This window comes from Rutilus rutilus (assembly GCF_951802725.1).
Source record: "Rutilus rutilus genome assembly, chromosome: 17".
Lineage (NCBI taxonomy): Eukaryota > Metazoa > Chordata > Actinopteri > Cypriniformes > Leuciscidae > Rutilus > Rutilus rutilus.
Window position 1 is genome coordinate 24,455,025 of NC_140230.1, and position 16,050 is coordinate 24,471,074.

At 36.6% G+C, this 16,050-nt stretch overlaps 2 protein-coding genes across 3 annotated transcripts; one reads left to right on the top strand and one right to left on the bottom strand.

Annotated features, from left to right (window-relative positions):
• Nucleotides 1-369: 369 nt before the first annotated feature.
• Nucleotides 370-12,676, bottom strand: rbfox1l (RNA binding fox-1 homolog 1, like). The gene is made up of 12 exons (XM_084435646.1): nt 12,221-12,676; nt 7,792-8,028; nt 3,703-3,876; nt 3,202-3,255; nt 3,021-3,113; nt 2,896-2,953; nt 2,725-2,784; nt 2,440-2,581; nt 2,195-2,234; nt 1,568-1,638; nt 1,247-1,328; nt 370-1,159 (listed from the first exon to the last, which is right to left on the bottom strand). Exons 1-12 carry the CDS (start codon nt 12,305-12,307, stop codon nt 1,115-1,117), a joined length of 1,143 nt encoding a protein of 380 aa, XP_084291772.1. The 5' UTR covers nt 12,308-12,676; the 3' UTR covers nt 370-1,114.
• A 1,404-nt stretch (nt 12,677-14,080) lies between these two features.
• Nucleotides 14,081-15,989, top strand: rps9 (ribosomal protein S9). 2 transcript variants are annotated; one of them, XM_084435649.1, is made up of 5 exons: nt 14,081-14,123; nt 14,563-14,675; nt 14,760-14,882; nt 15,054-15,240; nt 15,354-15,989. In XM_084435649.1, the coding sequence occupies exons 2-5, from the start codon at nt 14,579-14,581 to the stop codon at nt 15,355-15,357; spliced, it is 411 nt and encodes a 136-aa protein (XP_084291775.1). In that variant the 5' UTR covers nt 14,081-14,123; nt 14,563-14,578; the 3' UTR covers nt 15,358-15,989. The 2 variants fall into 2 exon arrangements, with proteins under 2 accessions (XP_084291775.1, XP_084291774.1); XM_084435648.1 differs by having other exon boundaries at nt 15,719-15,989.
• Nucleotides 15,990-16,050: the final 61 nt, after the last annotated feature.

Genomic DNA, 16,050 nt, shown 5'->3' on the forward strand with positions numbered 1-16,050 from the left:
TCTAAATAGTCTTTTGATTCATACATTTTGATTAATTTTTGAATCAGTAATTTGGAATTTAAAAATGATCTTAAGCAGACATTAATGCACTACTAAGCCTTTAAGAAAGAAGAAAGTCATTAAAAGCAGACAGTAATGGGAAATAAAGCACAAAAGAGGATAAAAGAAGCATAAAAAAAGAAGTTGAAAGTGGTAAAAGAGAAGAATAAAGACAGAATAAGAATACAAAAGTAATATGCTGAAGCAAAAACAGCATTTGAATCACAGCAGAAAATGAACAGAGAAAAAAAGAAGGTGAACAGCATGACGTAACAGGAAATGACAGGAGAAAATCAGTAAGGAAAGCACCTCAGATTTTTTGTAAAAAGATAGATAGATAGATAGATAGATAGATAGATAGATAGATAGATAGATAGATAGATAGATAGATAGATATAATAAAGAGATGTTTAGCTCAGAGGTAGATACATTGTGAGAAAAATATCACCCACCCCAGTGCCATTGCTGTATCTCACAGTAATGCTTGTGACAGCAGAAAAATTACACACACTCAAACACTCCAAAGAAACTCCAACAAACACACACACCGTCCTATACATACTAGACAAGTTCAGAGTTTTGTATTTCTCTCAGGGGGAAGTTCCACTAGAGGTAGGCTATTTGTCTTTGTCTATTGTATAAAATCAGCATTCAGCAGTGCAACAGATCCAGAGGTTGTAATAAAATTACAGTGTTGGGCCGCTTGGTGAAGCCTGTCATCTACCTGTGAGGCTTTATGAGCACATGATGACTTCCAGATCATGGCACTATTATGATAGTATCAGTATGTACTGTAGATAACAACAACACCATAATGAGCTAGACACTGTGCAGTCTGATGAGTATGTATGTACTTTTCTTTTTTGATGGGATATTTTCTTAAATTAGGAATTAAATAAAAAGTCCCTAAATATAAATAATTATATTTTCAGGCTGGATTTGTCTTTTTTCCTCAATAAATATCAGCAGTATTTACAATCTTAAGGTCAAATGGTTCCTCTGAAGACAGTGGTTCATGAAGTCTCATCATTTCCCAGTCAATATAAGCAGAAGTGAGTCAAAGAGTAGTTTTCGTTCAGTACGGAGTAAATCGGTTGTAGCCTCCACGGTACAAACTTGCCTGTAAACAAAACAGAATAAATCAGACATTCTGTCATATCAATCGGTACAACAAGTACTCGCCATACGCAATTTTTCAGTAACTTACCATTGTTCCAACTCCATAAGTGGTGGTGGGTCCCACTGAGTGATGGTAGGGGTCTGTTGCTGTAGTATAGACTCTTCCGTATCTTAAAAATAAAAATAAATAAAAAAATAAGAAAAGATGGATGGATGGGTGGATGGATAGATAGATCCAAACCAGATAGGAGCTAAAACAGCATTTGAACCACAGCAGAAAATGAACAGAGAAAAAAAGAAGGTGAACAGCATGACGTAACAGGAAATGACAGGAGAAAATCAGTAAGGAAAGCACCTCAGATTTTCTGTAAAAAGATAGATAGATAGATAGATAGATGGATGTTCTTACCCATCACTGTATGTGGCTGTTGCAGCTGCTGAGGCTGACTGGGCCACTCGATATGTAGCTGGATATCCTCCCTAAAGACAGGAAGTTTAAAGAATTGCATTGCTATTCATTCAGAAAACTATTTCAATTGCAAAACCTGTTTGCTAGAGGGACAGTCCTCATGGAGCACTCTGGTGTTATCAGCGAAACCTTCAGTGCATCAGAAAATGCTTTGTGCTTGGATTTTAAAATTCAACATAAAGTTTCCAGGTAGGTTTAAATTTGATTGTGTTAGGAGTCAGCCATCATATAAACCTGGATGAGTCCTTTCAGTGGACATTTCACCTAGAAATCTATATTTAGGCTTTTGCAGGATCCTGGATTGCATGTGCATGATGAGTCACATCCTCTTGTTCTTTTCCAGCTAATGACCACACTCACCACCACTGCATATGTAACGCATCTCATGACTTTCATTTTAAGCAATCACATTTCTATGTAGGCCTAGATGTGTCTTTTCATTCCTAAAGAACTTAAACCTATGGTTGGGTAAGTACTTTATGGTTAAGGCTAGATCTGACTACACCAAGTAACGGTAAACTCTCAGAAATGTGCTGGAACAAAGGTAAAGGTTGACTGGTAACGTACATAGACCTCGGCACCATACAATCCGTCCTGATACACCACTCTGCAGGAGATAGAAAGTAGGCACATTACATAACGCCATAAATAAAATTAAATCATATACATTTAAAATTAAATTCACATTTAATGAAAGTTTCATTTCATTTAATGTATATTATATAATAAAATGAGTTCAATAATTCCAGTATAGTGTAAATACTAACTAAACGTTTTGTAGTCATAACATGGCCACTGAGAGAGTGACTGACCCGGGATAGGCTGGTACTGCAGCTGGTGTGGCTGCGGCTGCAGCGGAGCGGATTGTATTGTAGACTGCCCGACCACGTCCACGAAGGCCAGAGCCTCTATAGGCCAAGGTCGGTGTGGGAACAGCATAAGGGAAGCTGGCGACTATTAAACCCAAAGAGTGAATATCAGAGGGCAAAACAAAAAATCACATGTTCTAAAGTCAATTTAGGACAGGACATTTCTGATAACCAATACATTTTTTAATTCGAAAATGGAATAAAGGTTAGGATTAAAAATACCCATACCTGTGTAAAGTTCCGGGGCGTACATGGCCCCCATTACTTGATTGATTTTCCACCCAGCAGCTACAGGAATAGACAAATAAGTGAGAGCTGAATTCTATCAACCCTTTATTTTTATACTAGTAACAATGAGTTACAAGTTTTTTTTGGCAGAACATTATGAAGGAAGCTCACCGTTCACTAATGGCGTCTGGGGCTTTTTTGTTACCACCCTCGCTGTGGCATTATTCACCTGAGGATCAGAGTCATTTAGTTGTTTAGTTGCACCTTCTCCCTAACACAGTAACTTATCCACATACCTCAATCTTCCTTCCCTCGACGATCGTTCCGTTGAGCTTCTCTCTCGCTCTATCTGCCTCCACTGCACTCTCGAATGTCACAAATCCAAAACCCTAAAGAAAGGATTGAAATCAAAATGAATCAGAGTTGAAACTCAAATAAAGAAGTGACTAACTCAACACAACTGCTAGACATACTGACCTTTGACCCTCTCTCATTAAAGATGATCTCCACATCTAGAATCTTGCCAAATTGCTGAGAGATAGAAAAAAACAAAACATATATTGACTAAACAGTTACACATATGGAAATGGGTTTAGCTGAAGGGATAGTTCACCCAAAAATGAGCATCATTTACTAACTCTCATGTTGTTCCAAACCTGTATGAATTTCTTTCTTCTGTTAAGTACAAAAGAAGATACTTTGAAAAATATCTTAGTATTTGTTTTTGTCCATACAATGAAAGTCAGGTGGTTCGAATGTTATTTTAAACCTCATCGACTTTAATTGTATATAAAAATGTTCAAACATTTCTCAAAACATCTTCTTTTGCGCTCTGCAGAAGAAAGTCATACAGATCTGGAATGACATGAGACTGAGTAAATGATAACTGAATGTTCATTGTTGGGCGATATTTAATAGCCCAAAAAAAAAAAAAAAAGAGTTATGCATTACATTTGGGACAAACGCATATGCTCTTACCCCAAACATCTGCCTCAGGTCTGGGTCCCGAAACCTAAAGGGGATATTGGAAACATGGAGCCTTTTGGGTTGGGCCTTCCCAGCTCCTTCCTCCTCACTTCCACTTCCTGTTCCACTTCCAGATGCCACAGTAAGAGACTGTGGGTCCGATGTTACAGGTGCCAAAGAATCATCCTATGAGGGTGACAGGAATGAAAGATAGGGAAGGGAGAAAATTTTGGAGCAGAAAGAGGGAACAGACATAGAAAGAGTGAGGAGGAAGTTAAAGAGAAGAATAGAAAAAAACATTAGTATGCATTTCATGACAACAAACCTTTAGTTCTTATCTATGGTATAAGATCTCTTATTAAACTTACTGCAATCTAACATTTTATTGGGAGAAAACTGGTTTTATAAAGTGACCACAACAAAACGTAAAGGAGCATTCCTCATCCAGTGATTCCTCTCAAGCAAAAGTGAGGAAATGTGAACAAGTTCCCATTTTAGTGAGCTGTCTAAGTACATGCCTGTTAGACATAAAAAACACAATTTGCATTTGAAAATAGAGCACAGTCCATTTTAACTTCAGTGAAGTCAATACCAGCTTTTTAAGTCATTAAAGATTACTAGCATACTTAACAACGTGTAACTTTCTGTGTGCTGCAACTGAAATATTGTCATATGTAATGCATGGTTACACAGCATTTCCTATTGCACTGATTGTACATGACTGTGAATAAAATGCCCCCATGCAGATCAATACATAGGAGTGTTTTGTGCTTCAAACCCAACACATACACTATCCCACAATGCATCACGATGCCAGTTCGTATGTCTGCACAGCCTACCTCACCAAACGGCACAAAACTGTTACCATTAAAAAATGGATTAAGAAGTCAAAAGAAAGTGTATTAAAAATGTTCAAAAACAGAAAGAGCCAATAGCTAGAAGAAAAAGAGTAGGCGAGCATAGCGTGACAAAGTAGAGGAGTGAAAGGGAAAATGGTGAAAAAGAGGAAGGGAAAATGGTGATAAAGGTCAAAAAGAAGTTTAGGTAAAAAAAAAGGAAATGTGAGGGCACAACGCATTATGTGAAGTGAATCTCAAAGCAGTGGAAAAAATTGTTATGCAAATGATAGAGTCATTAGAACGGGAAAGAAGGACAGACAGATGGCCAATTCCATATCTATTTTATAATGATGGAAAAAGTTAAAGCAGACGGGCTAAATGACCTCTGCTTTAACTCATCCATTACAGATCTGCAATCTGATATAATAGGTATAAAGGGTAAAGGGCAACAAAACAGCTCTAATGTGGGCAGAAAAAGGGGGTGCATTCGGTTCATCATGTTCCCTTCCTTTGATTCTACATACATTTTTTATTTATTATTTATTTATTTTATCTAACCATCATCCCAGAGGTCCCTCCTCTAGAGGACTGATTCAGACTGTATACTTCTCAAAATGTATTTATCAAAATATAATTTATATTATCTGCCATTAATCGGTTGTTGCCCATAACATAAAAATATGTATTGTTTATCAGTCTCAGCCAGAAATTTTAATTCATCATTTTCAGTGCATTTCACCAGAAGTTGCATAATTCCTATAAATAAATTCCACTGTGATGACTAACCCTCCTTAGTGTTCCCTCAACTCTACAATCTACAGAATCATCACAATAAAAAGAGCACAAAAGTAGAAATGATGGGTTCTGATGGGGCAAGAAGGTAAGGAAGGGTCAAGAACCGAGTGAACCCCAAAACTGAAAGTAAAAGACAGAAGCTCTAAACAGGGGAATTCAAGCAGCTTACGCATTTCAGCATATCATTTTACAGGCTGATTGCAAAACTGCAACATTGTGCCATTTTTGGAACCAACACAGAACAGTGTATTAATAAGGAAGAAAGAGGTAGGAGAGATTTACGCACAGACACACACACACACACACACACACACACACACACACACACACATCCACACACACACACAAACAGATCATGGTTATGGTTAACTCTGAGCTGGCCGGGCTGATTGCTAGCTGTAATGACTACGACAGCAGACAGTCACACAGAAAATACTGTTGAATCATCATCATCATTACATTCATACAGAGACACAGGCCAGGGAGGGTTTTGGGAAAAGTGACAGATTGAGGGAAGGTGTGATGGGAAGGTATGTGATGATATCACGTCACGATGCAGAGTGCTTTTCTGAACTGGACCTGGTTAACATAGATGAGGGGGGAGGGGTCATCCCGTCTGACTCCCCCCCTTGACCCCTCCCTCCACGGCGGCGTCTCATAGTCCCAATATCTGGCGCTCTCTAGTGATATAAGCAATGTGGACAGAAGATGGTGTGACAGAGAAAGAGAGAACTCATTGCATGAACTTTTTCAGTGAAAAAAAAAAAAAACTTTCATTGTGAAATTATTACTCTCAGTCCTTCCCACAATTCCTTTGTTAAACTTAAAATGGCCCTCTACTATACCCGATGAGCCATTAGTTATGACCCAAAACACATTCTAAAAAAACACATCATACATGTCCATGGTGACACATTAAAGAACTTAAAGTTATGGCATGGGTCCAAGAGACAATATTTCAGCAATTACAGATTTACAGAATTACAGACAATATTTACATCTGGGCTCATGACTGGCATTACAGTACTGGTGCCTTAAAAATATTAGTAAATGCATTTCATTGCATTGACCACACTGAAAAACTAAAAAAAAGTCACAGTCATAGTAATACTAATTTATTTGAGTTATTCAACTAAATGAATGTATCTCAGGTTGATTCACTGGGGATATATTTTCGGGGTTTTCAAACTTTTTGATGCCATGAACTCAAAAATATGATTATCATCATGCTAAAATATAAACAGCTATATCATTTCATGTATTTCAAATATTAAGCGTCATATTATATGTTACAACATGCAACGTACAAAATGATATTGTCTTTACTGAAGCCAAAGCATATTATTATTATATTATCTGGAGAATATTTACTTTGTGATAAGTTGGCTATATATATATAATTATTATCATTTCTTACTGTTAATTTTTTTACTAAAATCATCTAAACTAATACACTAAATTAACTAAATTACAATTTTAATAATGGTAAATTAATCTGGTGAATTTCAACCAGGCAAGAATGCAAATTAAACAGTAATAATATCAAATTATAGCCTATGTATACACATAATAATAATAATAATTTGTTACATTTATATAGCACTTTAGGTACTGAAAGCACTTTACATATGGAAGGGGGAATCCATAATATTATCCTATATATCTTAAGTTAGCTTGTTAACTTAAAACCTAACCTAAAATACATTTTGGTTCCTGGATTCCCATTTTGAAAACCCCTACAGTATATCAACACATTACTCAGAATCTATTACTATGTAAATACAGAGAAGAATGAATTAGATAAACATAACATTTCTGCTTATTAAAGCATAGTATATAAACATTTAAGATTAAAACTTCAAAATTTAAACGTTCCTTGAAAAGAGAACTAGAGACCAGAAGAAGAGGGAAGTTTTTCTTCCATAGTAAACTTAAATACTCTATATGGTGCCCTGAGCCAGCTGAATTGCCATACATGGACAAGGCAAAGGAAGGATGTGTAAAGGAGAGATATTTTTAGCTCAGACAGGAGATCCCAGAGGACCGAAGCATGAGATTATATATCAACAGCCCATACATATTCCTGACATACCTTCTCTGACGCAAATACATCTGAATATACGCTGATTTTACTGTGTGTATACAGAATTCACAGCAGTTGCATAGTGTTGCCCACTGTAAAATAATAATTGTTTATACTCATATGGGCACTGCTTGACTGTTGCAGAATTAGATTATTTAAATAAATGTTTGTGCTTGATTTATATATTCACTTGTTTTTTTTGTTTTGTGTAATATTAAAATTTTTGCGTAAACTAACAAATGCATTTTCACTTTAAAGCTATTTCTATTTTTTAAGTTATTTCTCTACTTTAGATACTTCCCTGTGTTAACTGATGTTTAAGATCATATTCTTCTCTAAAACACTCTTTATCCAGTCATTTATTGATCAGGCAATCAATCTTACTGTGTTATTGGCAGGTATAGACTCCGTCCCGTCGTGCTGAGGGCCTTGATAGACTCTCAATTGATGATGATCTGCATATTCAGGGTTTGGGTGGGCAGCAGTGAAATCGAGGGGTGGCAGTCGGGCAGCAGGTGTGGGTGGGGCTTGTCCAGGTGGAGGGTATGAAGGGGGTTGGGCATAGACCTGAGGAAGTGAAGGATCACCACTGCCTGGCCCCGCCTCTTGGGCGGCGGCACCCTATAATGAGATAGAGATGTTGTTTACTAACAGAAATATATAAGTTCTGTTCAAACTGTTCATAAACTGTTTAAGAATTAGGTAAAATTAGAGAAAAGATCTGGTGTTCCCCCAAAAATGAAAATTGTGTCATCATTTACTCACCCTCATGTTGTTCCAAACCTGTATGAGTTTATTTCTTCTGCTGAACACAAAAGAAGATATTTTAAAGAATGATGGTAACTAGACCATTGATGGATTCCATTGATTTCCATATTAGGAATAAAAAAAACAATGGAAGTTAATGGGATCCATCAATTGTCTATACCAGCATTCTTCAAAATATCTTTTGTGTCCAGCAGAAGAAATAAACTCATACAGGTTTGGACATGAGGATGAGTAAATGATGACTCAATTTTCATTTTGGGGGAACTATCCCTTTAAATGCAGGATTTTTTCATATTTTGATTTAAGTAGGCCTTCATATTCAATATAAGTACTCTTATTCGTTTTTTCACAAAAATACTTTCTGGAAGATAGCAAAAATTTACTTTAAAAAATGCCAAATAAAACTGACCTGAATTTACCAACTAGAATTAAAAAGCCTGTTACAGTCTGTTTACAGAAATGCATACTGCACATCACATATCATAAGTACTAAACACAGCTAAAATAGACATCACATACAAGTCTTAGCAAAGACGCAATTTATAAAAAAGGAGTATAAATGTAGTATAAATGATGTATCTCACCCCTTCAGTACATTCCACAGGCGGCCCAATACTCACCAACAACTGAAGCATGCTTTTAATGCAAAGCTTTCACCCGCCCACCACACCATAAGTCCCTCGAACCCACCAATCACAGAGCACCAAACCTGTCTAAAGGGGGGTCTTTACGCCAGCTGTGTTCATTTGTTCATGTCAATCATCAACCCATTTCCCCCTCCTACACTGTAGACACACTTTTTGGATTCAAAAAGTTGATTCTTACATACAAACTCCTCAATGTTCCTGCTCTGTAAAACTCAGTGATCTTAAGCACGTTCAATGCATGGAATACAATGACCTTGATTTATTTATACCAGACCAACCAGATTTCTGTGACTATTGAAAGTGTGTAACAGTGTGTATAAAACAGATAAGGTAAAAACAGGTAAGATCACACAAACACATTAAAATAACTGTTCGGTCAAACATAGAACAAAAAATGCATGAAATGTGGAAACTTAAGACATTAAATTCACTCAAATATAAACTATAACATATTTTATGCAGAAATTGTAATTATATTGATAGTGTTGTCAAGCTTTGGTGTTTTGTGACAAAAAAAGATCTTTATAAAAAGGTTTTAGGTTTCAAAAATAAAATAGGCAAAATAAAATGATTGGCAAAATAATAGATAAAGCTGATATGAAGCTCTTCACACACTTTCTTCTACACTGTAAAAAATTATATGATTAATAAGTTATGACAACATATGGTTTTACATCGCTTAACTCAAAATAAGTGCAGCAATTTTCAACTTTTTTTTTATGTTATACAAGATTCAACTCATTTTTTAAGTCAGTTTAATGTAATTTAAGGTGGGATGACTTTGACCAAGGTGATTGTACTTAAAAATTTGAGGCAGCAACTTTAGCCACAAATTTTATGTAATTTGTTTTACACATAGTGTTTACTCTTTATCACCAAGCAGATAAGGCAGAGTAAATTTAGACTTCACTGATAAACTGTGACACTAAAAGACACGGCGCTGATTCAATATCACAGCTACACTTAGATTCCTTCAAAAGAAACAAAGGTTTCGTGTTGCATCAGTGTCAGTTTCTCATCACAGCTAATCAGCATTGTGGTATTATATACCATAATTACAATGTTTTCTGTAACCACTGTACAGTATATATATACTTTCATTCTTAAAAAAAAAAAAACCCCGGGAACAACTTGATACCCCTTAACAAGATTTACGAGATGCAACAGGTGTTGTCAGACCTGCAAACTGAAACACTACAGATTGCTGACTCAAAATGTCACTCGGTGTGCTGTTGTTGCTGGCCGCAAACCAAATCAAAGATCAAAATTAAGAAGTGCATGCCAGACTTCAAGTACCTTTAGACTTTGGAAGCTTTATTTAACAAGTACTGCTTTTGTTCGCAACAGAATAACTTAAATAAACAATACCAAACCATGTTCTGGCACACGGGTTGTGGAGAACAATCATAATAATCATGATAAAATTGTTCAAAAACGCCATCTTGCGCGATCTGAACATAAACTGTTCAGTTTGCCATCCTAATTCTTTGTTACTGTAAGAGTATTTAAACAATGCCTCTATTTAGCAGATAAAGGGTCTTTTCAGGCACACTGACACGAGATTTCTTCCCCCTCACACACACTGTGGCCTCTTCAGCTGTCAGGTTCGGGGTTAAAGATCAGCGGCAGGATGCCAGGTGCTCATCTAACAGCTGTGGGATCATTCAAACACACACACACAGTCCTGATGACAAGAACTGTGTATGTAGTCTATACTCATGTATTACAAAGCTCTTTGGAATACTTGATTCTAGTTGGCCAACTGTGGAATTCTGGGATCAGAGATATTTATATATTGACTGCTAAACAATATCAGTTTTGTCCAAAGCAGTGTTATTTTTTTATTATTAATATACTGTTATATTGTTTATTTTAAAGTAGCTTTTATTTGTACATTTTAGTTTTTGTCATTTTATTATGTGCTATTAAAAACTAAAACTCAAATTGATATATATTTTAAGTCATTTAAGATTAAGTTTTTCATCAAATAAGTATATTTCATTTTATTTCAGGTTTATTTCAATTAACTGATCCAAAGCAATATTAAAATGAGAATATTCCAAGTATTAACATTATTTCACTCTCTTTAACTCAAATCAGCATTTTACATAAATGTATTTCTTTATTAGCCATGCAATATTGGTTAGCCTATGCAAGTTATTATTGCAAAATAAACCATTTTAAGATGATACATTACTCCTCAGATTCACATCATGGTCTTTTGGGGGGATTATTTTATGATAATGACTGCACATTATTCCAAACATATTCATTGATCCATTAATGAATGCACACATAAACATAAGAGGACAAATTATACAATGTGTGCAAGTGTTTGCTTTTCTAATATAGTATATGTAGGCTATAACATTCCATAAGAAAATTCTGTCATCATTTTAGCCTACTCACCCTCATGTTGTTCCAAACCTGTCTGAATTTCTTTCTTCTGCTGTACACAAAAGAAGATATTTTGAAGAATGTCGATAACCAAACACTTTATTTGTTTATTTTCCATACTATGGAAGTCAATGGCTGCTTGGTTACCAACATTCTTCAAAATATCTTCTTTTGTGTTCAGCAGAAGAAAAAAAAATCAGACAGGTTTGAAACAACTTCAGGGTGAGTAAATGATGACAGAATTTTATTTTTTTGGTGAACTATTCCTTCAAGGTAGCAGAAGCAACTAAGAAAATTCCTAATTAATGTTAATTAATGCTGCCTTCACGTGCTATCGGAAATTTCCTACTTCCCACTTCTGAAGTCGTGATTACGAGCTCATCTCATAAATCCTACGCTTTAGATATAATCTATCACTGTGTATAACAATGAGGCAATCTGAGACTCTACATCTATTTCTATATCTCTAATCTGTATGTTTGAAGGAATCGGCAGTGAGAACAGACTAAAAATACAGCGAGTGTGACGGGGAGAAAGAGCAGGCACACCGTTTATCAGCTGTCCTGGAATCTTTCTCTCTCACACACACACACACACACACACACACACACACACACACACACACACACACTGAACCTGTTTTCAGCTTGCCACCTCTCAGGGACAAATATAACTAAAAGAGGGACGCAGCGTCCTTCACTGACAGAGACAAAAACGCCTTTCATGTCCTCACTGCAGAACCACTAGTGGACGACCGTTTACTTTAGTACAAAGGAAAGCCTCTTGCTGCTCAGTGATTGGTTGATTTGTTCAACATTTTACCAGACATGTGACAGAAACTTCACAAGGAAAGTTCTTAAAATTCTTAAAAATAAATAAACAATTAAATCTATAAATTAAAATTAAATTAAAATAAGTAAGTAGATAAATAAATGTAAAAAAAACTATTCCAGAGAAAGTGTGAAAGAGGAAGAGACAGATAGAGAAAGGGACACGTTTACCTGTACAATGCTGGGGTAGCAGGAGGCTGTCTGGGGGTAAACAGGGAGTCCATAGGGCTGAAGGATCACAGTAGGGGAGGACAGCATGGTGCATAGCCAGAGAAAAGGACAGAAAAAAAGGAACCACTACAAGGGATGGGGGACCAGGAGAAGAGAGAGGGAAAGGAGAGCTTTCTGAATCAAGAAAGTACCAGACTGAGAAGTTTTAGAATCCAAACAGAGGAGGAAAAAGATCCAGGGGTGTGGAAAAGAAAAGGTGAAGCAGAGTGGGTTTCACTGCACTAATAAAACAAACAAGCAATAAACAAAACAAGAATTTAAAAAGGCAAAAATGAGACCTTCTCCAAAAGTTAAGAGTGCCGAGTTAGTCTGTCTCACAAATGGCAGAGGAGATCAGTACTGAAAGATATCTGGGGGACACCCCGTGTGTGTGTGTGTGTGTGTGTGTGTGTGTGTCAGTCGGTATATTTGATAGACAGAAACACATGCTCAGAGTTGTGTTACACGTTGGTTACACTCCTTTATAAATAGTCCCCCCTTCCTCCTTTAGTTGTGCTAGTATCACCAATAGAAATGAAACAACAAGCCATGCAGTAATTCATAATTTAGTCCAAATTTAATAACACGTATGTTTCTCATCATGTCTTACTGAATAAGACACAAGCAAATGCTACATAAAAAGGCCAAAATGTAAAACCACAGACATGAGTCACTTTGTTTTGAAAATCTGACGTATTTGGTTAGAATGTTGTCATACTTGTCTAAAAAATGTGCCTGGAAAAAGGGAAAATATCTGTGAGTGTGATAAAAGTGAATTTTAACTCCTAACTCCACCTCTAACCAGAACTGCATGTTGAAAGCATTGAATGTAAATGAAAATTTAAGTATTTTACATTATTATCAGAACAAAAAAACGTTTTAATTTTCTTTTATCACCATTGTTAAACTAATATTATCTTTAATTGTTAAAACTTTCTATTAACTTCTACAATGAATTATGCTCTAATGCTCGGGCCAATATCAGAAAGTTTAAGAATAGGCCTACATACGGTATATCATCAATTATTTCACAAGAATACTGAACAAAGTGTCATATATTCAAATCACTGGACTATTATTATGCAAACCCACTCAATATATGTTTATAATTTTATTTAATAAATAAATAAATAATTCAGGTAACACTTGAGAAATGTATTGTGTGAAAAAAAGAAGCTTTGGTTGTAAAAAAAAAGAAGAAAAAAAAGAAGTTAGGTTACTAAATCAGTTGAATGCAAGAATTAGTCAAGACAAATTTGTTGTAAGAATTAGTCAAGAAAAAAACTGAATTTGTCTCATTTATTGCATGCTGCCTTTATGCTCATTGTATCTTATACATCATTATTTTTATATTACTTATATGGTATCTAAAAAAAAAAATGTTTACTTCACATAAAGCAAACAGTGAAAGAAGAGTGACCAACTTTAGATTTGATGTCTAGAAGCCTTTTCGTTCATAGTGGCTAATTCATTACCAAGGTCACAACAGTGCGGCAACACTTGAATCAAGTTTCCCCACTTGTAACATGACTTCGTTGAGTCATTCATGTGCTTGGAAAACTGTTGCAGTTCCACTTAAAGACCATATATTCTTCATGGGCGATTGTCTTCTGTTCGCCCACTTCTGGAGGTGTTTTTAATTCCTTTGTGAATAATGGACATCAAATAATTTCTCTGTTGTTTATAGAAGTGGCCATTTTATAGAAATGCGCCTTTTGGCCAGTAGGGGGAAGCAAATAATTCATAAATAGTGATTTAAACGGAAGGCGCAAAGCGTTGTGGGTACTGTAGTTTAAAAACCGTATATAAATTTCCGGCAGGCCGAGAACACGTTCTCTTTACTCTGCGAGCCTGACACAGACAGGTAATGGCGGCCTGGTCCTCACTATTTCTGTCATAATTTCTCACCGTTCGTGCTTTGAAGGTTTTTAATATAACATTAATAAACGTGTGCATAGTAAGGTGCCGATTTTCACTTCCAGTATTTTAGTTGGCTACATTATGCAGAGAAATGAGCTTTATCGCGTGGTGTAGCGCAACGTGTTTCCATAAGGCGTTCCGGCCTAGTCATGAAGTGATCTCTCATACTCATCATTTGTTCATTTAATTTACGCCTAAACGGTTGACTAACGTTACATCATGGTTCTTAAAGTAGATTTTAAAGCCATATTATAGTATAAAATGTTTTGATACGAAGGCTTACGCGGTTGCAAAGATAAGAGGAAATACTGTGCTGGATAATTATTAAACCTTAAATGTATTACTTTATTTATTTTTAATTGCCAAATTTTTTTTATTCACAGGCGTCAGTAAGTCGCCATGCCGGTTGCCAGGAGTTGGGTTTGTAGTAAGACATACGTCACACCCAGACGTCCCTTCGAGAAGTCACGTCTCGACCAGGAGTTGAAACTCATTGGTGAGAACAAAATTAAGGAAAAAAGATTTTGACTTGTGTCCCTACTGTGATGGGAGTATACATTTAAAATCCTCTTTTCCACAGGCGAGTATGGACTCAGAAACAAGAGAGAAGTCTGGCGTGTGAAGTTCACTCTGGCCAAAATCCGCAAAGCTGCCAGAGAGCTTCTCACTCTGGATGAGAAGGATGCTAGACGTCTGTTTGAAGGTAGATGAAATGTGACTTGTATCTGAAACTGAATGGCCAATGATTAAAATGTTTATCAAGTCTGACTGTCAGTGCTGCCTAGAATTCCTCGTCAATGAGGCCATTTATTTGCTTTTAACTTTGTTTGGTATTGTATCTATTCCTTCTCACCATTTTATCGTCTTATTCTAGGTAATGCTTTGCTTAGGCGTCTGGTGCGTATTGGAGTGCTGGATGAGGGCAAGATGAAGCTCGATTACATTCTGGGCTTGAAAGTGGAGGATTTCTTGGAGAGGAGGCTGCAGACCCAGGTCTTCAAACTTGGCCTTGCCAAGAGCATCCACCACGCACGTGTGCTCATCCGTCAGAGGCACATCCGGTAAGATTCAGGAGCATGCTGGATGTGTAGAACCCTCTTAGTTTAGGACTTTTTAACATTGTAAACATTTCCCTGAACACTTGTGCATTGAGGTTTTCTTCCTCTTTCATTAGTTGACCATGTTTAAACTCCTCCCGGTGAGTGGGAATGAAATATTCTGCAAGGTCAATTCGGTGATTAAACCGTATACCTTTGCTTGTAATAAAAGCCCAAAACCCAGAGCTTTCCATGACGTCTGGGGTGCTTTATTGCATGAAACAGAGTCTACCAGGTAACGTATGTGGGCACTTTGGCAGGTCTTGTACTGTAATGTTGCTACAATTCTCTTGGCCAGTGATTAAAACCATTTAAAACTGTCAGATTGTCAGTGGTGTCAAGAATTCCTCGTCAATGAGGCCTCGAGAGCAGCAACATCAGTTCTCAATGTGAATAACCTTCAGTGCATGTGGCTACATTTTATTTTTCTGTTATTCTGCAGGGTGCGCAAGCAAGTTGTGAACATCCCCTCCTTTGTGGTGAGGCTGGACAGCCAGAAGCACATCGACTTCTCTCTCCGCTCTCCATACGGTGGTGGTCGCCCTGGTCGTGTGAAGAGAAAGAACGCCAAGAAGGCCCAGGGTGGCGGTGGAGGCGGTGATGATGAAGAGGAGGATTAAACTCTTACCTTTCAGTGGGGTGGAGATACTCAGCAGTGCTTGCTTTTGTTTCTCTTCTCCATCAAATTTTCAATAAAAATGGTTTATTCCAAATTCTATTTGCTTGTCCTTTTCAAGTGTAACATTTTGTTTAATGTTACCGTTAATGAATTAC